The sequence below is a fragment of the Xyrauchen texanus genome, chromosome 13 (genome assembly GCF_025860055.1).
Source record: "Xyrauchen texanus isolate HMW12.3.18 chromosome 13, RBS_HiC_50CHRs, whole genome shotgun sequence".
Taxonomy (NCBI): domain Eukaryota; kingdom Metazoa; phylum Chordata; class Actinopteri; order Cypriniformes; family Catostomidae; genus Xyrauchen; species Xyrauchen texanus.
Genome location: NC_068288.1, coordinates 46,279,183 through 46,303,630, shown reverse-complemented (window position 1 = coordinate 46,303,630; position 24,448 = coordinate 46,279,183). Strand labels below are relative to the sequence as shown.

Genomic DNA, 24,448 nt, shown 5'->3' with positions numbered 1-24,448 from the left:
GCATCACACAGATGCTACCGTGTGCAGCATGTTATATTAAGTCACATGTTATGCATAAAATCCTCCTTAGACATGTAGAAATGTAGACCACTAGTTGAAGTGAACGACTGTAATGATGCATTATTAAAAGGTAAAAATGTTTTTTTAAACATTAAATTGAATTGTGGTATTTTAGGCTTACGGACAACATTTACTGACACTTAACTGCATTATCTTAAAGGAATATTCCAGGTTAATAAATGCATTTAAACCCCATTGACTTCCATTGGAAGTGTCCCACTGTAACACACATTTGTGCTTCATTAAGACAATGGCAGAATGAGTTGAAATGAATTCTAACATTATGCCCCAAATGTTATAGATCATGTATAACTTGACCCGGAATATTCCGTTCATTTGTTATTTTGAAAACATGATATCTATACGAGCAGTAAGTGCTCTTCTTTAAATAAAGCTTCCCGTTTATTATGGCTTCCCTAAAATTCTGTTATCGTTTCAAACAAACGGTGGTTGGACAGAAATGATCACAATAATGACGTGTTCATTTGACTCATTTGGTCAATCTGACTCAATTCTCAATTTTGAGGAACATGAAACTTTCCTGCAGCGCCATTTAGTTACAGATCAAAATTCTGTAGATCCGAACCGTTCCCTGTTTGTTACAAAATCAACATGACTTTTTTTTAATCATGTCAATGTGATTTAAATGATGTGCAACTTCACACGGTGAAACAGTTTTTAGTGATTTATAAACATTAGAGAATTGTGGGTAAATGTGCGCTGTGATACTGTGTGTATATATATATATATATATATTTGAAGTCATCTTGTTCCTCATAGATACGATAATGAATGTGTTTCTTCTTCAGAGGCACATTTAAAGGCAGCACTTAATATCTAACCAAAACATGTGGTGCCGAGTTTTTGCATTTCCTTCTTCTGTTTGTGTTTGTGGCAGGTTGCGATGGTAATGATGTCACCATCTAAAACTGCAATAACCCTCAGCAAACACAGGACTAGATGTAACGCACAATAACTGCAACTTTCTCACCAGTCAAACAACAAATATCTCCTCTTTTCAGGGTTTCTTTTATTCACAAACCTGAAGCACCATTCACACAAAACAGAAGTACACATTAAAACCACTGACAAGAGTCATCACTGATTATATAATGCACAGAATAAAGACTGTTTACAACTCTTAATTCAGTTTCTGAATGTATCTTCCCAGTATTATTGTACACATTTCATCAGAGCACATTAGGGATGTGACAATATGACATTTTCACGGTATGGTAAACATCACAAAAATGACCACGGTATTTCGGTATCATGGTGCACTAATGATGTTATTAGCAGTTTAATATTTGGTTATGAAATATGTCTGATAAACAGAGAAATATTGCAGTTATAATGAATTCGTGAACTTTATTGGATTTTGGACTTTAATTGAAAAAAATAAAAAATATCTCAAACAGGTAAAACAACAATAATAATAACAATACAAAAATTGCAACATGTACAGTAGTCAGATTATTATAGAGAAAACACGTTTATTTTTCATTATTGTTATTTTATGATCTATTAAATGTAACTGTAATAATGTGTCATGATTAATGCCCAGCTTAATGCATTTGTATGCATTCAGTCATTTGTAGCATTTGTGATTTAGTTTAATTCTAAACAATACCAACTTTATAATAACTATAATTATTCATTTGCAGTTTATTTATTGGCATTTTGTCCAATTCTGGGCTGCTGGGGTTTTCACACTTGAGCACTCTTAAAAAGAACCAAACAGACCTTTTTTTCAGTTCAACCACAAACAAATAAATATATAAAAGGTGAAACAAAGTCTTCTTCATATCCAAATGTTACCGTCCACCGTGTACCTGTTTTTGTCCATTTTGAGATGGGATCTCAGCACAATAATAGTCATCATTAGTTTTTGAAACACAGTCAACTTGAATATTAGTGACGCTCCAATCAGGATTTTAACATCCGACACCGATCTCCAATTTTCATCTCATCAATCGATGCTGGTCATTTTACTTTCATTATCAGCAGCTCTGTCAAAACTGGTTACATGTACATTTTCAGCTCAATGTCACTGTTAACTACATTTCCCTGTTGCTAAAACCAGTTTTTGCTGTCAAAAATAATGTTGATTAATTGAATAATTCAGTATACCATCCATCCACCCATCCATCCATCGTCAACCGCTTATCCTGTGTACAGGGTCGCGGGGGGGCTGGAGCCTATCCCAGCTAACATTGGGCGAAAGGCGGGGGACACCCTGGACAGGTCGCCAGTCCATCGCAGGGCCACACATAGACAGACATACACTCACACTCACCTCCACATCCACACCTAGTAAATGTTACTCTTTATTCTAGGCCTAGTAGGCTTATACAAACTATTCTTTACAGTATATAAGACAGTCCTAAAGAATGAGGCTTAATGTCAAACTGAAGTTGAACTGATTACCCATTGGTGTAATTAAAATTCAATTTAAAGATTTTGGTTAGTTTGTCACTATTTAATTAAATTATTTGTATTCATTATTTTATTATATTTAATTTAGCAATTAATTATATTATAGTAACCAAATATTTGATATAGATTTATTATATATTATGTTCCTTCCTTTTCATTGTGTTGGATGTTGGAAATATTAGTTCCGCTTTCACTTGTTTCCGCCGGGACTGTAATAAGTGCGACACGCTCTCTCGTGAGAGGTAAACAGGAGACTGAAGAGATGTTTCTGGACACAGGTGTTACTGTTAATGATGTTTGCTCAGCAATCATTTAATAAAGATGTTTTAATTATACCCCATCTTGTATTCTGTGTTATTATTATGATACATGTGCCTTACGGAGAGTGAGATGCTGCTTCCGCAGATAATAATAAAACCGCTTCACGCAGGACGCGCCAGTTTAGTGTAAATAAAGCGTTTAGCGCATGTAAACAAACGGAACCGAACTCACTTCTGTTACTCTATAAGCATGAGAGGGAGTTGTGGAGCACAGAACCGCTCTGAAAACACTGTTAATAATGCTCTAATTTAATATAGACTGGATAGAGCAGCCCTAACAAACTTTAAAGGGAGCAGGCTATATATTTATTTAATTAAATCGCAGCCCGTTGCAACAGGGGCTATAATTTATTATTCTGTGTATGTGTAAATTTGGTGAAACGGTGCTCACGGAGAAGGTGCTTAATGTCGGAATTAATTGAAAATTCACCCGACCTATTTTCTAAATGCATGATATTGATCTTATTGTGAACGATTCATCAAAGCACGTTTTATTTATTTATTTATTTTTAAAATTGACCCCGTAATCTTTAAGTCTTCCTGTGAAACGACTTCTCTCTGGTGAGGTGTGCAGGACTTCTCCAATCATTTAGTCCACTTAAACCCCGCTCCCTTTCTTATAAATACCACTACCTCGCGTAGAGTTGAACGAAGCGTCAATCGAATGTTGTTGAAGATGGCAAGCTGTATTTTCATCGTTCCTTAACACAAACTTCCTTGTTTACGGGTCAGCTGTCTCGAATTTACATTTCGAATGAGGAGGAATAATGGCGAATTCGTGGTTGGGTTCGAAACATTTCACGCCAGATTTTCCGCGGTGATCATTAATGAATACAACGCTTCGGATGCTTTTGGAGTTTATTTACATTTTTGAATGCATTTATCTTGTGATGCGCGGCACAAGTGTTTTTTTCCTTTATATTTAGTGTATTGTGATATAAAACGTTAAAATATTATTATTTTTTACTCACTCCTTTTTCAACTTCTACAGCCTCTTCGTTAGCAAAGAGAGAATGTGCTTGTGCGTTTATGTTGTCGGTTTGATCATATAAGTGCAGCGGCCATATCTTTTACAATTCAATCAACAAGCAATGGATAAACCTCAAATCCCCGCCCCACATTGTTTTCTTGCTCGATGTTTCGCTCGGAAATGTGTCACAAATCGTAAATCGGTCGTAACTTCCGTTTCATGACGACTTTAAGGTTTAAGGATTTTCTCGCCTGAGTTTAGGGCTGGGCGATATGGCCAAAATTGGTATCACGAGAATCTTTTTCCTATTGTTCGATATCGACATTTATCACGATATACATTTACACGTCGCACTTTCTTTTTTATTTCAAAGTTGACGGAAGAAAAGAAGAAAACATTTATTCTAAACAGTCAAAATAGTCTCTATAAAACTGCACAGAGGGTCCAGATACCCAATTATGGGGCATAGAAGCCCTTGTGACTGTGGGTTCAGGGGTGTCCTGAGAGAACATTTAGAAAACGTTTGTATATTTTCATTAACGTGAGACACTCGTCGACCAACTAGTAATTTTAGTCTTTCCTTTTCCATTCCAGACATCTAATGGAATGTTCACAGAATTAGAACCGAAATCGATTTATTGGATTTGTTTATTATTAAAGTCTCGTAACATGCCGATTAATAAAGATACATTTAGGAGGGAAAAACGTTTTGGTCTAAAAGCTGCTTCGAAACCACGTTAACTCATGCGGCGATTCATGTCCACACACATGCAGGGAACAGAGGCGACGCGAGCGGAGCGGGACGGGGCAGAAATGATGCATGTTTGGTGCTAGAGGACAATATTCAAGAATACAGCGCAGAAAGATCCGAGCGGTCGTCCACATCACTGTTGTTCTGTCGTGCTCTTCACTAGAGACGATGAGCGGACGCAACCGCTGAAGTCTTGTGGTGCGGATGGAATCAATCCGGTGTCTGACGTAGCCTAATTGTTAGCAAGGCAGCTAGCATTAGCAAGTTCATCCAGTCTGACCCTACGTTACCACTGGCGCGTTGTGAGCGAAGCTGAGAGCGTTTCAATTCATTCCTATGAAAGCCGAGCGTCACGCTCGCGAGGTGGATTGTAGGATTGGCAGCGGTAGATCTCTCCTAGCGCTGTGAGCGCCTTTGAGCGGATTTCGCCGCCCCAGTGGAAACGCAGCCCGAGAAAGCCAAACTGCTTGTGTTTTAGCGACACGCAGTAAATATCTTATCGTGGATTTTCTTTATCGTGATATATATAGATAACGTTTTATCGCTCAGCCCTACCCGAGTTGATCCTTTTTTGCGACAAACTTTACAGACTGGGTAACAATCAACATTGATGGTGCCTCGAGGGTCTTTAACATAGTAATCCCAAAGTAATCCCAGACAGCAGACTTACACCACTTTGCCGGCGGAATTAAAGGTCCAGGCTCGGACATGTCTGCATCGTGCGCCCGTGCCGCACTTCCGACATGCTCGCAACACCTGCATGTCACCTTTAAAACTGACAGTCGAATTTAGCACGAGGAAGGCGCAATTTAAAGATTTTATTTTTCTTGGCAAGTTTAGAAGATGCCGTGTAAATGTTGCCGATTCTGTCTTAATTAAACTGATTTGGGTTTTTATAAAAGGTCTTCATATTCATGCAATACCGTCAATGATAACCGTCCGTTTTAAAAGGAGGCTTCACGCTATTCTCCGCATTCGTGCACAACTCACTACACACCCCACCGAGAGTGAGAACCACATTATAGCAACCACGAGGAGGTTACCCCATGTGACTTTACCCTCCCTAGCAACCGGGACAATTTGGTTGCTAAGGAGACCTGACTGGAGTCACTCACCACATGCCCCACCGAGAGCGAGAACCACATTATAGCAACCACGAGGAGGTTACCCCATGTGACTACCCTCCCTAGCAACCGGACCAATTTGGTTGCTAAGGAGACCTAGCTGGTGTCACTCAGCACACGCCCCACCGAGAGCGAGAACCACATTATAGCAACCACGAGGAGGTTACCCCATGTGACTCTACCCTCCCTAGCAACCGGGCCAATTTGGTTGCTAAGGACACCTGGCTGGTGTCACTCAGCACGCCCTGGATTCAAACTCACGACTCCAGGTGTGATAGTCAGCGCCAATACTCGCCGAGATACTCAGAGACCCCCCGTTTTGTGTAATCTTTTAACAATAACCGTTTCCCATCTTTTTGGCCGACCTCTTAAAAAAAGCGTGTTTTTTGTGTATTCACACTGGATGCAAAAACGCTGGCCGACACGGCACGGTCACAAGCCAATCAGAACATATTTTGGACCAATGAAATTTCACTCACTGCGTCTGCTTGGGTCAGGTAGGTTTAATAGGTTTTAAACAGCTTCATCACATCACATCACATCACAGCCTACTTTTCATCATCCAATCCATTCCTGGTGAATAAAATTAAGAACCATTCCACATTTATTCCTCATTAAATATCCTGTTTCACCCTAGTTTGTCTTGTGCAAGAGTTGTTGCAAACCCGGTTCATGTTGACTAAGATGAAGCGAACAGAGGCAAATTCAAAAAGCATCTTGAGACGGATCATCAGAACGCAAACGCTGCGACTGAAATCAAAACAGCACATCATAATGGCTTTTGTGTCCAACAGGACAACAGTATCAAATCCGCATGACGTTTCAGACCGTAAACATGAGGATTAAAATCCAGAGAATATTCCGCTACTCTCCCCAGCTGTCATTCAGCGTTTAATCACATGGTAAGAGGATGAATCAGATTTCAGCGTCTCAACCCTGTAAGTAAGTACAGAAAACACTGGATCCCTTTTTCTGATGATAATGTGCCGTTCACTTTAAAACAGTCCCAGAGAAATCCAGTGCATTGACACTTTAATGATCATACACAGCAATCAAGTCAACGATGGCGTGACTCAAAACGAAGCTCGCGGAATAATCTGCATCATTCGTCCAACACAAACGAGACGGGTCATTCTATGAAACATGTTACTTTATTTCCCAAAGGTGATTTTTTTAATTTGTAAACATTCCATATGACAAAGAAAACCTAATCTCAAGATCAACGACTAAATATGATTACTTCGGTCACAAAATCAATTTAACAGGGTTGACTATTTCTTACATTTAGGACAAACCAAACACAAGCTGATAAAAGGAGACATTTACTTGTTGTTTAGAGATCGTATATAATATCAAAAGTCTTTTGGATTCAGTGTGAAGTCATTATTTACACACAGGACACAAAAATCACCTTTATGCAGAATGACCCAGATGCACGTTACAGCAACATTTCAGTGAAAAATTAAACGACATCAATACAGGTTTTATAGGACCTTTTTATAAGAAACTATTTGGTCCGCATCTCACTTTGATTCTGGAAGTACAGCGGGAAATCCTGGCAAACATCTACATGGCTGAATTGCATTGGGAGAGTTTTTTTTAGCATTTTAAGTGGATTCCCAACAGAGTCTCGGCTGAAAGCTTTAGTCGTGTTTGCGTAACAGCGTGCGAGCAGATCTCGTGTCAAGAGTTCCTGTCTTATCAGTTCTGTGGTTTGGCTTCAGTCAGTTCTCAAGAGTGGTTTGTTTGATTTCGGTAACGCTGTAAACAGCCACTCTGAACTTGTCCTGAACACTGTAGCTTATTAGACCTCGTTCCTCAGTGGTTCTGATCCCTTTAATCACATGTGTTTTGGTATCCGTGTGACTCTCTTGAAAAATAGAGCATATCCAGGTCACATTTCACACCAAAACCAACAAACCCAAAAATATATATTATATTTAGGACCATTAAGACTTTTTGCATTGACATTATTTTCAGTAACATTTTACATTAAGGTTCCATTTGTTAAAGGTGCAGTATGTAACAATTTTTAAGTAATATTTGCCTTTTTTGCCAATGTGTGAACGGCTTGTAGCGCAACTCAAAACATGAGCCCTTCCCAGACTTCCTAGGTTGCCTATTAAAGCCCGTAGACGTTTATTTGCGCTCCTGAGAGCCTCAGTGCTTCTCTTCCGCTATTCAACAGCGACAACAAACTTTGTCTAATGTTTTGTTTAAATGTAAATGTATTTTTTTCAAAGACTGTTGTAAGGGCCACACTGACATCCTGCTGCCAGTTGGTGGCGCTGCGCTAAGACCGTGACCCGCAGTAGATACATCAATGTGATCAGCAATCAAGGCCAAACATACGGGTCAATTGTGATCTAAATTGCACAATGCACGCCGAAGATACGAGCACTTCCTCTTTCATTTTTCACAATTAATTGATTGCCTCGCCATGGCAACACCGTTTGAAATATAAAAAATCTGTTCGCAATTTAGCATCTTCGATGACTTGGCATGATGTTGCCCACGATTGGTGCTTGTCACATTAATCCCCTAGGAGGAGTATTTCAAATTTCAGAGCATGCGTTTTTCAAACTATGCAAGTTGGGCAGAGCTTATGACTATGAGGGTAAACGTTGTCCAGCTTGATGAGATACATGTGTGTACAAAGTTAGTAGTAAAACAATCATAACGGTGTTATTTCAATTATGCTACCTCATCTGTCAGTATGATGCTGGTGAATCACGTTCAGCCTCTTTGTACATTACATCATTGTTTCGGGCATTGCTCGCTCGCATCCCTATGGAGTGTGTGCACAAGCGCGAGCAACAGGTAGCTGCTGCAGTTCACTTAACGGCCACAGGTGTCACTAAAAACAAGAGTTTCTGAATCTTACATACTGCACGTTTAACATTAGCTTATGCATCAGGTATCATGAACTTACATAAAACTAAATATAGTTTACAGCATTTATTATTCTTTCTTAATTTTAGTTGATAAAAATATAATTGTTCATGTTGGTTCATAGTGAGTTAACTAATGTTAAACCTTATGCACTGTTCATCATTAAATCATGTTACTGCTGTTCCCGGTCAAAAGTGACCGGAAACAATAAGTGTGTAATTTTTTTTAATTGTTATGAAAGAAACATAACAACTCTAAATTAAATCATGTAATAGCACTAAAGTTGTGCATTTAGACCTCATATATATATATATATTACTTTACCTATTTGACCTTGAAAATTGACTTTTTGGTTCTTACTTTTCTTATGAATATTTTCTAAAATTTTGAACCAATCCTCATGTATTATGTACCATTTAAAGCTTAAAGTCTCAAGGTTCAAACTGTGCTGTCCATTTAAAAAAATAAAGATGCAATTACAAGTATAAACACTAGGTGGCTGCAGAGAGCTTATTCATCCCTGGCTGAAGAGAAAATGATTCTAGATTTTGTCACAAGTTCTGCATTTTGATTGAGGTTATTTTTGTCAGTTTTGCATACCTGAAATGAGTAGAATAACAAGTAATAAGCGAATTTATCCCTGGTGAAGATGAATATGTGTGTGTGTGTGTGTGTGTGTTCAGCACTGTAGATGTGTTTTGGTCTCCCTAATTCATTTTGATGTGTGTTTTTTTTTGCATTGTGGCTGTTTTATTTTATTTTATATAATAAATAATGTTTTTTTTTTTTTTGATTTTGGTCAAAAATGACCGAAGGGTGCATGAGGTTTAACGTTTACAACTTTTGTTTGTAAATGTATTATATGTTGAAGTTAACATTATTCAGGATTAATTAATGCTGTAAAAGTATTGTTCATAGTTAGTTCATGTTAACTAATGTAAACAAATGGAATCTTATTGTAAAGCGTTACTTTATTTTCACATTTTTAAGCACATTTTTTTTTGTAAAGTACACTGGTCAATATACCTTGCGGTAGTATTTGTGGATTTATTTATGCTGATTTTATTATTAATAATAATAATAATAATAATAATAATAATAATTATTATTATTATTATAAAGGTGCCAGGACAGAACGGTTTCCATTATTATTATATTAATGCAATGACAATGAGATTTATTTTGTATTAGAGTAACAAAAATTAGGGGTGAAAATATTTCCACACACAAAAATAATTGGCATAATTTTCTCCATGCAAAATCAAATTTCTTATTTTTACCTTTTAATTTTGTGGTCAAATTCAACTCATTTCTTAGTGAGATTCACCCATTCAGAATAAAGTATATTGGATTAACTAACTACAATGGCAGGTTATTTGCTACTCTGGAAGTAGGAAAGGCTTGGGTCGGTGGGTGGGGCAAGGCTTCAGTCCGGGAGGGGCGTGGTCACCCCATGCCCCCCCCCCATAGAATCCCCCGGTCCACTGTAAACAAACATCTGTGGCTCTATTATTGGTTCTGCTTGCATTCAGTCACTTTCTAACCATAAATGAGAGGTTTACATCCACCATGTAACGTCTACATGACGTTAGCGAGCGCACAAAATACATTTGTGCAACATAATATTAACTTTAAAGTGGAGTAGTTAGAAACAATGTCAATCCAAGACATTTCTGAGTGCACGTTTAAATCAAGTCCGATGAAAAGCTTTAAAAGCCACTTTTCTTTGCACCGTTCAAGTCATTGAATGTTCTCAGGGGTTTTTGCATGAAAGTCTCGTGCCTACTTCCTTATTTGAGAGCGCTGCCTAGCCAGTCTGTTCATGAAGCAGCACGTCACGGTGGCGATAATGAACACGCCCACGAACAGCGCCGACGACAATCCGATCACCAGAGGTATGAGCAGCAGATCAGCAACTGCAGAGAAAAATAAAACAACAAATCATTGTGGAGTGCTAACAATTCCATACAATCAAAATCAAAATGTTTATAATCAAATCAATTGTGCCAAGCGGGCACAATTACTGGCCGATAACCATCATCTCAAACTGGCCCAATATTGGCCGGTATATTCATGTGTGACGAGGAGGAGGGCGGGGCCGGCACATAAATCGGCTAATTAGCCGAGGAGAGGGATAGGGCCGAGCCGGATTCGCAGTTCGGGAGAGAGAGAGCCACACTCAGCTGCCGTGTGTGTTTTGCATCTTTTTGTTTCATTAAATATTACTTTGATTGTTCAGCCGGTTCCTGCCTCCTCCTCGCCCATACCTTGCCCCCATATTGTTACATTGGTGCCAAAGCCAGGGGAGGAGGAGCTTCGACATTTGTTCAAATAAATAAATTAAAAAAAAAAAAATATATATATATATATATATATATATATATATATATATATATATATATATATATATACACACATACACACACACACTGTGTAAATTATTATTTAAAAAAAAATTATTTGTTCAAATATATATATATATATATATATATATATATATATATATATATATATATATATATACATTTTTTATTTGTTAAAATAAATAAATATAAATATACAGTATATTTATATATTACACATTTATTTTATTTATTTATTTGAACAAATAATAATAAAAAAAAATATTTTTTTATTTTATTTTTTATTTGTTCAAATAAATAAATAATTAAAATAAATATATATATATATATCCAAAAACAGTGTAAATGTCCAGTTTACCTATTTTAATTATTTTGAAATATTTTGACATTTAAAACAGTCCAAAATGTTTTATTATTTAATTTATACATTTAAAGTTATATATGTAAAAATGACTTCTTAAGGTGTATGAAGCACACATGCACCTTAAGAAATATGTCAATTTATATCACAATTAAGCCCTAAAAGAGACAATTAATCATCAGCCAAATATCATAATCATGCCAGCCCTATTTCATATAATCTATCGCACTAAATGAATGCATTAAATGATATATCACAACCTCTCAAACTGACCTTGTGCATACAGGTACAGGTGTACGGTGGCCGACTCTGTGCTGGCACCTGTTTTGTACCATCCTCCATGCGGATCCTGTGACCACACCTCCACTAGACACCGATAGTGGCCCTGGTCCTCCTCGCGCGCGGAGAAAATCCTCAACCTGTAGCATCCGGCGGACACGCGGTCGACGCTCAAATCACTGCCGTTGCTGAAGATTCGCGTCAGGCCGTCGTGTGTTACGGATGCGAGGACTTCACCTTTGCCGTCCTCGGAAATCGTCACGTCTTTTCTCTCTGGTTCCTCTGGCTTCTGAAGCCACTGTACCTCCACCTGGGCCGTAACGGTGGTTGCCACGGAGATGTTGCAGAGCAGAGTAACCGTGCTACCGCGCTTCAGCAGCGGTCGGTGTGGCAACTCGATGGTGGCAGATACGCGCACCTCTGATTGAACATGCAAACACAGACGTTAGGAAGAAATAATATTTTAATATTTTCTTCTGGCTGTAGTACAATGGCAATCATTTCATTTCTCTAATGTTGTCTTTAACATATCACACATTTTCTCACCAAAATTGAAAATAGAAATCTGTCGTTAAATCTTCATATTTGGGGGGTCGAAAAGTTTGTTACCGTGTCAGTTTTGTAATGCAAATGCTGCCACACTCACCTTCAGTCTTTAGGTTAACGGTGACCCACTCCGATCGCTGTGTTATCGTGGCAGGACTCGTGGGACCTGGAGTCAGCCGCCCCGCGTACACGCTCACGGCGCATCGGTAGAGTCCTGCGTCGGCGGGGTGAACAGAGAACAGCCTCAGAGAGAACCGCCCATCGGCCTCCTTCTCCATACTGCCCCGTCCTGCCCTGCTGGCATCATCACCCCAGCTGACCACGCCATCAGGACCCATGCGCGCCACCTCCACCTCCACACCCCCTGCCGGCCCGCGCCGCATCCACTGCACAAGCTGCGCCGAGCGGTTCCACCCGCCCACGCCCGACACCTGACAGGTGAGGCTCAGAGGAGCGCCGGGCTGCAGCGTGATGACGCCTTCGGGTATCGAGCGTAAGGTCAGCGTGTCCGCTGTGAGAGCAAACAGTTATTACACACAATGGCACACACAAAAAAGCACCATAAAAGTATCGTAGAACTTATAACAGAGTGTCTTCAGAAGACTTGGAACGCACAAGTGATTTGGCGAGACGTGCCGTGCCAATTTTGACATCAATGATGCCAAACGCCATGGGTTCTTGTGTGCTTCCTAAAATCAACACCACATGCTCAGCATGCACAATAATGCTCATCTACAGGATGTGAACTGAATGCACCATATTACTTTTTGAACATTTTGTTCCCCATGTTTTGCAGAAGCTTTATCTTTCAACTACTTCTGTAAATGTGGCATCACATGCCACTTAGAATAGACAGACACATGCAGAAATACAACAGCAGAAGTGGGCATATAAAGACCTAATGGGAAGACATGTCTCATAAAAGCAGTGCATGCCACCTAAACCAACATTGCCAATCCTTATAGTGGGCACTCTGATTAAAGTCTCAAGCTGCGTTCACACTGCCAGCTACTTTGTCGCTGCATGTCGCCAGCGGCTGGCGGTTAGGTCGCTAGTGGTGTGTGCATGGAGAGTCTAAACAGCGCTGTTTCTTTACGGTTAATATTATTATTAAAATATTAGCATCACGTGAGCTCTAGCATCTTCTCTTGTATTGGCTGTCGCTCCCGAAAGTCACTCTTAATTTGCATAAAGTTAAACATTTCCCAACTTTGTCTTGTTGCTGGACACGCCCACATCCGGTCGCCGTCGCTGGTGTAGCCAGAAGTCGCCAGCTCTCATTGAAAACGAATGAGATGAGGCCGTTTTGTTGCTGGCAGAGTGAACGCAGCTTTATAAAGTGTTCAGGTTTCAGGTGATTTAGCCAATCGCTGCTTTTCAGATGGTAATGACTAGAGGTTGACGGATATATCAGCATGCATATTTTGTTATTTTGTTTAGCCTAGATAATCTAATGCTCTGAATTAAAGCAAAGGCATGCATAGACTAATTAGGGGTATGCAAATGTGCCTCATCAGCACGTAACTCTCTGGTTAGTATTATCTGGGATTTTATTTACCTCTACATCAGTTATTTTTAACATCAGCCAATTCATCGGTTATCTGATTTTTTCTCCACATTATTGGGCTTTTCCACCGCACGGTACCGCTTGACTCGACTCTGCTCGCTTTTTGGGGGTTTTCCGCTGTGGATAGTACCTGATACCTGGTATCTTTTTTAGTACCACCTCGGTCGAGGTTCCAATAGAGCCGAGCCGATACTAAATGGGACGTCAAAATCCTGCAGATCACTGATTGGTCAGAGAGAACCGTCACTAGCAGCGTCACTGGATTTTCGACACGGGACATCAACCCGCTAGTTTTAAAGTTAGCAACAGCGATAGCAGTATCATTTGTTCACGCGACTTTCGAATTGTGAAAAGAAACGTCTGTGCGCAAAACCACGCCGTGGTCAATAAACGAGGAGCAGACGGTCCACTCGTTAGCGACAGATGAAACTACGCGCAACAAAAAGTCTTTCAGGATGTGTAGCAGCTGTTGTCCGCACACGGCTAACACCGGACCTACCAACAGTGCAGCGATAAGTTAAATAAACTTGAGTGACGACAGAACCATCAAGGAAAAGTGGAAGTGGTTTGACCAAATGGACGCTATCTAAACCGCCGCGCAATGGGACGGAGAGTGCGCTGGACTCGGTCACGGCGTTGTTGGAGTCCATGATGGAGGATGGTACGTTTTGTTACTTTAACTCGATACTCTGCTTGAAAGCTTCACTTTATTTAGTTGCGCAGCTACTGGAAAGCTTCTAAAACAACCAATTTAACTGTTACACTTGTGTAAAATCACCATCAACAACTGCTTTATGCAGCACAATGAGCTAGTCGCTAACAGCTAGTGCTCGCGTTATTGTTTATTGTTTTGTGTCGCGTTTAAGATGATGTCACGGCAGTAGAGGCGGCGCAACTATGACGATCAGCCTATAATCCCGCCCACGTTGAGGCGGCACTAAACTGCAGTGGCAAGAGTCGAAACGTAACATGCAGCGGAAAAGTGCCATAAGTGAGTGACACAATAAAACTAGCCAACTTGCATATTATTTGTATGTTAATTTATGCATTTTTGACTATTGAAATCAATCACTTCTTAATCTTGAACAAAACTGAGAGCATTTCTAAAGAAGAGCCTAAAGGCAGGATAAGGGCATCACTTCCTTAAATTTCAAAATCCCAAAATGTATGTTGTTATGCTGCTTTTTAAAAGGTACACCCAATAGTAATTTTATGCATATTAGAGTTTAGCCTTCAGTCATACCATTAGCCTAATAAAAGCAGTTTTATTTTACATGAAGCATCAGTGGCGGATTTGGGCATGGGCGACATGCAAGCTAGAACCTGGCAGCTGCCCATGTCACCCATGCCCAAATCCAGCACAGCCAAGACAATAAAATGACTGCGTGCACCTTTAAGCACCTTTACGTATTTGACATCAACCAATAGATCGGGTTAAATTTGAGGTGTAACTCACCAAGTGGTTGAACGGTGAGATTGCCAAGCTCCATCGTTCTCTGTGCGATGCGCTCCCATTTGCCCTGCGGATCTCGGATCCACTGCGCAGCCTCGCAAAAATACGACCCAGAATCCTCTGGTGCCAGCGCGCTCATCTTGAGCACGTACAGATCCCTGCCTCCATCTCCATTCCTCTTCTCCAGAGCGATTTCTCCATCTTTGTATCTCTTCTCGTACGATCCGCTGCGGCCGGGTGTCACGCGTAGCTCGCGGTCGATTGCGATGATTTCTCTTAGGTTGTGTCCGACAGACTCCGCCCCCTTGCTGCTGCGCACTCCGAATTTGACGGACACATGAGTGTGCTCATCTGACTGGACGGACGCAGTGCACGTCAGCAGCAGTTCTGTGCCCTCGATGACGGGTTGGCCGCTCAGAATGCGCGAGTGTGTAATTAGCAGCGTGTCTGGAATCACTGCGGAAAGAAGAAACGTCTGTTCACACCGGCGGAGTAATTTTATAGCACAAACATCTGACACCAACAATCATGCCACGCTCCAAACGACTGAGATCTAATTTTTTCCCCATTCTGATGGTTGATGTGAACATCAGAACAACAGTTGTCAACATCTCTCTGGCAAAGAACCGGCTTCATCTGAGCATTCGCTACCCGTCGGGTATTTCACTGTCCGGGAAAATATATCATGTGTGTGAATACATTTGTTTTGTTCCCTCCGTCACGATATATATATACACGTGTGTGTGTGTGTGTGTGTGTATATTAGGGCTGTCAATCAATTTTTTATCGAATTAATTGCATGATGTCCCGATTAATCGCATATACAAATATTTGCTGAGAAGCCCCTCATAATTAAGACTGTTTATCTCATATTTGTGACTATATCTCATTATTGTGGCTTTTCATAGAAACATTTTTACTTTTTGTCCCATAATTATGAATTTTTATCTCATGAATTTGACAATTTTTACTTTATCTCATAATTTCAATTTAGTATCTCAGTTTTTACTTGCTCAATTTTGACTTTACTTGCTCTCATAATTTCGATTTAGTATCTAAATTTTGACTTTTTATCTCATAATTATGAATTTTTCTCAATTTGGACTTTTTATCTCATAATTATGAATTTCTCTCAATTTGGACTTTTTATCTCATAATTATGAATTTTTTCTATTTTTGTCTTTTTATCTCATAATTATGAATTTTTCTCAATTTGGACTTTTTATCTCATAATTATGAATTTCTCTCAATTTTGACTTTTTATCTCATAATTATGAATTTTTTCTATTTTTGACTTTATCTCATAATTATGAATTTTTTCTATTTTTGACTTTTTATCTCATAATTATGAATTTTTTCTATTTTTGTCTTTTTATCTCATAATTATGAATTTTTCTCAATTTGGACTTTTTATCTCATAATTATGAATTTTTTCTATTTTTGACTTTTTATCTCATAATTATGAATTTTTCTCAATTTGGACTTTTTATCTCATAATTATGAATTTTTTCTATTTTTGTCTTTTTATCTCATAATTATGAATTTTTCTCAATTTTGACTTTTTATCTCATAATTATGAATTTCTCTCAATTTTGACTTTTTAATCTCAAAATTATGATTTTTTTCTCAATTTTGACTTTTTATCTCATAATTATGATTTTTTCTCTATTTTTGACTTTTTAATCTCATAATTATGATTTTTTTCTCAATTTTGACTTTTTAATCTCATAATTATGAATTTTTCTCTATTTTGACTTTTTATCTCATAATTATGAATTTTTCTCAATTTGTATATTTTTCTCAATATATAATGATGAAATAATGATACATAGTTATCTTTAAATATAAAAATATTTATATATTTATATATATATATATATATATATATATATATATATACAAAAATATTCAGATAATTAAAATGCATTACATTCTTGTGGCAGAAGAGTTCATCATTAATAAGACAAAATCGTCTTTAGAATACAATGTATTGTTTATTACCATATTATTGATCATAAGTCAATCATTGACACACAGTTCATCAATCCATTACACAAGTGTATTTATCAATCAGAGATTTATTATGAGGGCTTGTTTAAGGACACCTGCGTCAGACATGCTTGTGTCGCGTCTCGGGTGTGTTGCGTCATAAACATACATTATTAGGTCACTGTGTCAAGTTAAATATAGTTTAATACTCAATCTTTAAACACATCTTGAGATCTCTTAGTTCAGATTTAAGCTCCATCAAGTGTTTTGAACGCAAGAATGTGACGCATGTTTGTGTTGTGGGTTGTTTTCTTCACTGTATAAACTGTGTGTTGCTCATACAGCTGAAGTTTCACTTACTGCCCTCTGGAGTAAACAGGTGGTACTACAAGCATTTCTCAGGAATCTTCCTCATTACAATGGCATTGCCATTAATTGCATACATTTTTTTTACGCATTATTTTTAATAACGTGTTAAATCGACAGCCCTAATATATATATATATATATATATATATATATATATATATATATATATATATATATATATACATATATATATTTCACAATTACACCTGTAACCCCCAGTCTGATGGATTGGTGAATATTCTTGCTTTAGTGATTTTTCATTGAAAATTAAATACATTTATTAAAAAATCTAATTACACTTAAATCATATACAATTTCTAAATTGAAATTGCACTCCAAATGAAATGAAAAAGCTAACAAATAATTAAGTGATAAAAGAATAATATATATATATATTAGGGCTGTTGATTTAACGTGTTAATTAAGTGAGATTCATTTTATAAAAATAATGGGTTAAAACTTACGCAATTAATCGCACCATAATAAGGAAGATTCCTGAGAAATGCTTGTAGTACCACCTGTTTACTCCAGAGGGCAGTAAGTGAAACTTCAGCTGTATGAGCAACACACAGTTTATGTTTTTACCAAAAAATGACTTAAAACCCCCATAAAAGTAGTCCATATAATTCATGCTTTTTATTTAAAGTCTCTTGAAGACATAAAATAGCTTTGTGAATCTTGAAAAGGCTGCGTTTGTTTAATAAATAAATATACACAACATAAAATATAAACAACAACACTGGTATCAGATCGGGATTGGCCCATATTGGGAGTTCAGGAATCGGATTGGGAGAAAAACAAAAATGATCATCCCTAATTTCTCATTGCCCATCTATTAGTTACCTACCTTTGACGACCACTGATGCACTGTAGTTCCCTTGGTAGCGGGTGTCAGTACTGGGCGTGTAACACTCGTACCGGCCCTGATCCTCTGGGCGGAGCCTCTGGATTACCAGTCTGGCTTTGTCACCAGAGTCTCTCTCCACCCGGATTTCGCCCGCCCGCACACGCGCCTGAAATAGGCCGTACGGGAATCCAGCGTCTCGCGTGGACACGACTCCGATCTGTCTATCACCTGCATCATCGTGGTAGAGGTACCACTCAAAATCCTGCGTCCTTGGACCTTCGTATCCCGAAACGGCACAGGGCAGCGACAGTGAGAATCCGGCTACCCGATACAGCGGGCCCGCGGGAAGAGTGACCTCACGACTCATGTAGCACTGGAACTCTAACATGTCAAACAGAAAGAAAAGAAATTGAGACTTATGGGATAGTTCACCCAAAAATGAAAATACAGTCATCTACTCGCCATCATGTGTTGAGCGCCTCAGTCACAGTAGTGAAAGTATTCAGACCCCTTATGCGAAAATGCTTTCAATTATTCATTCATTTTTTCCCACATCAATCTACACTCCACACCCCATAATGACAAAGCAAAAACCAGATTGGCATAAGTATTCACACCCTTAACTAAGTACTTAGTTGAAGCACCTTTGACAGCGATTACAGCTTCAAGTCTTTTTGGGTATGATGCGACCAGCTTTGCACATCTGGATTTGGAGACTTTCTGCCATTCGTCTCTGCAGATCCTCTCAAGCTCTGTCAGGTTGGATGGGGCCGTTGGTAGACAGCCATTTTCAGGTCTCTCCAGAGATGTTTGATTGGGTTCAAGTCCGGGCTCTGGCTGGGACACTCAAGGACAGTCTCAGAGTTGTCCCGTAGCCACTCTTGTGTTGTCTTGGCTGTGTGCTTTGGGTCGTTGTCCTGTTGGAAGATGAACCTGTGGCCCAGTCTGAGGGCATGAGTGCTCTGGACCAGGTGTTCATTAAGGATATCTCTGTATTTTACTGTGTTCAACTTTCCTTCAACCCTGACCAGTCCCCAGTCCCTGCCGCTGAAATACACCCCCACAGCATGATGCGACCACCACCATGCTGCACCGTTGGGATGGTATTGAGCAGGTGATGAGCGGTGCATGGTTTCCTCCAGACATGACGCTTGGAACTGAGGACAAACAGTTCAATCTGTGTTTCATCAGACCATTGAATCTTGTTTCTCACAGTCTGAGAGTCCTGTAGGTGCTTTCATATGTCTTGCACTGAGGAGAGGCGTCCGTCTGGCCACTCTGCCATAAAGCCCAGATCAGTGGAGTGTTGCAGTGATGGTCGTCCTTCTGCAAGTTTCTCCCGTCTCCACACATGATCTCTGGAGCTCAACCAGAGTGACCATCGGGTTCTTGGTCACATCTCTTACCAAGGCCGTTCTCCTCCGATTGCTCAGTTTGGCCGGGCAGCCCGCTCTAGGAAGAGTCCTGGTTGTACCAAACTTCCATTTATGACTTACGGAGGCCACTGTGTTCTTGGGAACCTTCAAGGCAGCCAAAAAGGTTTTGTAGCCTTCCCAAGACCTGTGCTACGACACAATCCTGTCTCTGAGCTCTGCAGGCAGTTCCTTTGACCTCATGGGTTGGTTTTTGCTCTGATATGCATTTACAGCTATATTACCTTATATAGACAGGTGTGCCTTTCCAGATCATGTCCAATCAATTGAATGTGCCACAGGTGGACTCCAATCAAACTGTAGAAACATCTCAAAGATGATCCAGAGAAATGGGATGCGCCTGAGCTAAATCTCAAGTGTCACAGCAAAGGGTCTGAATACTTATTTTCAATAAATACTTTGCAAAGTTATCAAAAATCAGTTTTTTGCTTTGTCATTACGGGGTATGGAGTGTAGATTGATGTGGGAACATTATAATTTAAAGCATTTTAGCATAAAGCTGCAACAACATAAAACATTATAGCGACCACGAGGAGGTTACCCCATGTGACTCTACCCTCCCTAGCAACTGGGCCAATTTGGTTGCCAAGGAGACCTGACTGGAGTCACTCACCACACGCTCCACTGAGAGCGAGAACTACATTATAGTGACCACGAGGAGGTTACCCCATGTGACTCTACCCTTCCTAGCAACCGGGCCAACTTGGTTGCTAAGGAGACCTGACTGGAGTCACTCAGCATGCTGTCTCGCTGAGCTACCCAGCCCCCCAATATTGATACAATAATTTAATAAATTGGTCGATACGGATAAAAGTCCCCAATTAATCGTGCTTTTTCTTTTTTGTGGGGAGAGTCGGGGGGGGGGGTGTATTCATAATCTAATGTGGTCTAGGCATTCCTATTGCCCCATATTCCCAAAATTGGGTAAGTGTAGATTTATTGATGTCAACCCGCCTTCACCCACCCTCCCGGTGCCCCAGCCCCCATATGTGTGTGTGTGTGTGTGTTGTAATATGTTTCCCAATGAAAGGGCTTACAAATAACACACAGTAATCCCATTCTGCCAGTCTAGGCCTATATTTCCCTCCAACCAATGGTGACTCATTTTCCCAAGCAGACCTGTCAGGGAAATATTTTACTTCCTCATTTGGCTAAAGTAACTTTCCAATACCACAGACTTTAAAAAGAAAAATGGCGGCAAATCAGATGTACCGGTAAATGAGAATTATATGCACTCATTATCTGAACATTCATCCTATTTTCATTACAAAGCATTAAGTCAAATGTTGAATTGAACACAAGAGTTTTTCCCACAGGAGCGTCTGTGACTGGTGACGAATGCATGCAAACAAGATAAGATAAACTACGCAATTGTTATGCTGTTGACACAAGAGCGTGTTGTGTCACCTCTCCTATTAATCAAAACTGACAAAACTTGAAAAACAAGACGGGTGTTGAGAGGTTCCTCCAAACCATATACCATAATTACCATAGTTTCTACCAAAACATTATACTTACGGGGCAGTTGACAAATAACAGATACAAAATAAAGGTATATTTTAGTTTCTGTAACTTGTGACCATCTTTAATATATATACATATATATATACACACACACACACACACAGAGCATATATACAGTATATAATAAATATACTTGTGTGTGTGTGTGTGTGTGTGTGTGTATATATATATATATACATATATATATATATATATATATAGAGTTTAATACTTTTATTACATAAATATATACATATAAAAAGGTTATTAAGAATTTAATATGTTTACTATATAAAAATTTATTTATTTACATTTTATATGTTTTAAATTTGTATATATGTACATGCAAAATGTTTATGAAGATTTAATTAATAGTTTAATATCCATAACAGTAAACCTATATAGTCATAATAATAATGGTATTTGGATGAAACTGTGTATACTAAGGTAATGTCTGGCTGGTAGCAAGTTTTACAGGAAGTGATCACACACACACACACACACACACGCACGCTCACTCACACGCACGCACTCACGCACGCACACGCACGCACACTCACTCACGCACACTCACACTCACTCGCTCTCACACACTCACTCGCTCTCGCACACACTCACACGCGCGCACTCACTCTCACTCACGCACACGCACACACACTCACTCACGCACACTCACTCACGCACACTCACGCACACACACTCACTCACACGCACGCACTCGCACGCACACTCACTCACGCACACTCACTCACTCTCACACACTCACTCACTCACTCTCGCACACACTCACTCACTCACTCTCACACACTCACTCACTCACTCTCGCACACACTCACACGCGTGCACTCACTCTCACACACACTCACTCGCACACTCACTCGCTCTCACACGCACGCACTCGCACACACACTCACTCACGCACACTCACTCACGCACACTCACTCACGCACACTCACTCACGCACACTCACTCACGCACACTCACTCACGCACACTCACTCACGCACACTCACTCACGCACTCACTCACTCACACGCACGCACTCGCACGCACACTCACGCACACTCACTCTCGCACACACTCACACGCGCGCACTCACGCACACTCACTCACTCACGCACACTCGCTCTCGCACACACTCACTCACTCTCACTCACACGCACGCACTCGCACGCACACTCACTCACTCACGCACACTCACTCTCGCACACACTCACACGCGCGCACTCACTCTCACTCACTCACTCACGCACACATACACTCACACACTCACTCTCGCACACACTCACACGTGCGCACTCACTCACACACACACACTCACTCACTCTCACGCACACACACACTCTCTCACACACATGCACGCACACTCACTCACACGCACACTCACTCACTCACTCACTCACTCACACACATACACTCACACACACACACACTCCCTCACACTCACTCGCACACATACACTCACACACACACACACACTCACTCCCTCACACACACGCACTCACACACTCACACACTCACTCACTCACTCACGCACTCACTCACACACACACTCTACTATCATAATGACTCAACACTAGAAGCTTTAAGCGGATCAGACTCATAATTTAAGCCCAACCGGAGCCGCAGGCCAGCTGAAACGCTGTACAGCTAATGCATACGCTGCAACATCACTATTATGCTTTGAGGAAATGAAAGGCTCACAAAACTGTATGAAGAAGCACTCTTGAAACAATTCAAGACATGCCAAAGTCAAATAATGAATGTCCAAACATGACTCAATATCTAATTCATTCCAAGGTCACACGTGGCTTCATGTACAGCACTTATAAAGAAAGTACCGTGGCGTTTCAAATGGTAATCCCATTGTTCTTTATTATACACGGTGCTGAACGACTATCATATTCATGCACCTGTAATTATTATAAGCTACTTCAAGGAACAACATGCAACTTCCGTGGAACACGTCCAAAGAACATGGTACCATTTCCAAAAACAGCAATGTCACTTTTTATTTTTACATACTTCTGTAGTGATTACCATATTCATATATTATGGGATTTACATAGTACTTCAACATACTTCCAAGAATACCGTGGGAATAATTAGAGGTCGACCGATAGTGGATTTTGCCGATAGCGAAGGTTCTGGAAAAGGCTGATAACCGATTAATCGGACAATAGTTTTATTTTAATTGATTTACTCTTACTATGCAAGAGTCCAAAATGAATAAAACCCCAAAAGCAGTTTATTGTGCAACCAAAAATCCCAATAACAACCATAAAAATTCAGATTTGGTGCATAACGCAGGGCAGGCCAGAAATACAGCAGGGACTCTTATTTTGAAATGACTTGGCTAGGTCAAGTATTTACCAAATAAATCTTTTCATAGCCTACATATTCAGAGTTTTGCATGTAGGCCTATATATTTCACTAGATGAGATTTATAGTGTTGGGTAAATAATTAATTACTAACTACTAATTACATCTTGTAGTGTAATTAGATTACTGTACTAATTACTCACTCTGAAAAGTAATGCATTTCTTATTACTAATTACTTTCTAAAACCGTTACAGCAGGGGTTCAATCTTCAGCTGGCTGGCAGGAGCCGCCACTGGCAGGTCACGTGACATGCCAGGCTCAGACTGGCAGCTGCCAGCCAGCCACTGGCAGGTCACGTGATCTGCCAGTGGCTGCCAGCCCTCAGCCTCGACCAGATGAAAAATACAAGGATAGACGTGAAATTGTTCTTTATAAAATAAATTCTATAAAATCTAATAAATTATTCATGAACTAGCCAAAGCATTTAAGGGGGGCTGCGTTAAATTAGATGCTAAATTTCGATTTTTAAAAGTACTATTGTTTTATATAGAATTGTTCTTGAGTCTATACAGTATGTAACGCAATTACATCAGAAATAACTGTAATTAAATTACAGAAACAATTCAGAGTAATCCCTTACTTTACTTTTTTCATGGAAAAAGTAATTTAATTACAGTAATTCACCCAACACTGGATTTATAGATCAGGAATAAAATAATAAGGGGAAAATAAATAAAACAATATTAGCAACTATAGGCACAGGATTGTTTTGCAGAGAACTGAAAGCAAATATTGTTTCCGATTAATCGGTAAAACTGATATATCGGTCTACCTCTAGTAATAATACAATGTACCACAATATTG

General features: G+C 39.6%; 1 protein-coding gene across 1 annotated transcript in view; it reads right to left on the bottom strand.

The window, feature by feature from the left end:
- Positions 1 to 962: 962 nt before the first annotated feature.
- igsf8 (immunoglobulin superfamily, member 8) overlaps positions 963 to 24,448 on the bottom strand; it is a 23,873-nt gene continuing 387 nt past the window's right edge. The window contains exons 2-6 of the mRNA XM_052141718.1: positions 18,327 to 18,707; positions 15,126 to 15,578; positions 12,203 to 12,613; positions 11,551 to 11,976; positions 963 to 10,469 (exon numbers count right to left, since the gene is read on the bottom strand). Coding sequence (XP_051997678.1) covers positions 10,336 to 10,469; positions 11,551 to 11,976; positions 12,203 to 12,613; positions 15,126 to 15,578; positions 18,327 to 18,707 — 1,805 coding nt within the window. The 3' untranslated portion in view covers positions 963 to 10,335. The remainder of the gene's footprint in view (positions 10,470 to 11,550; positions 11,977 to 12,202; positions 12,614 to 15,125; positions 15,579 to 18,326; positions 18,708 to 24,448) is intronic.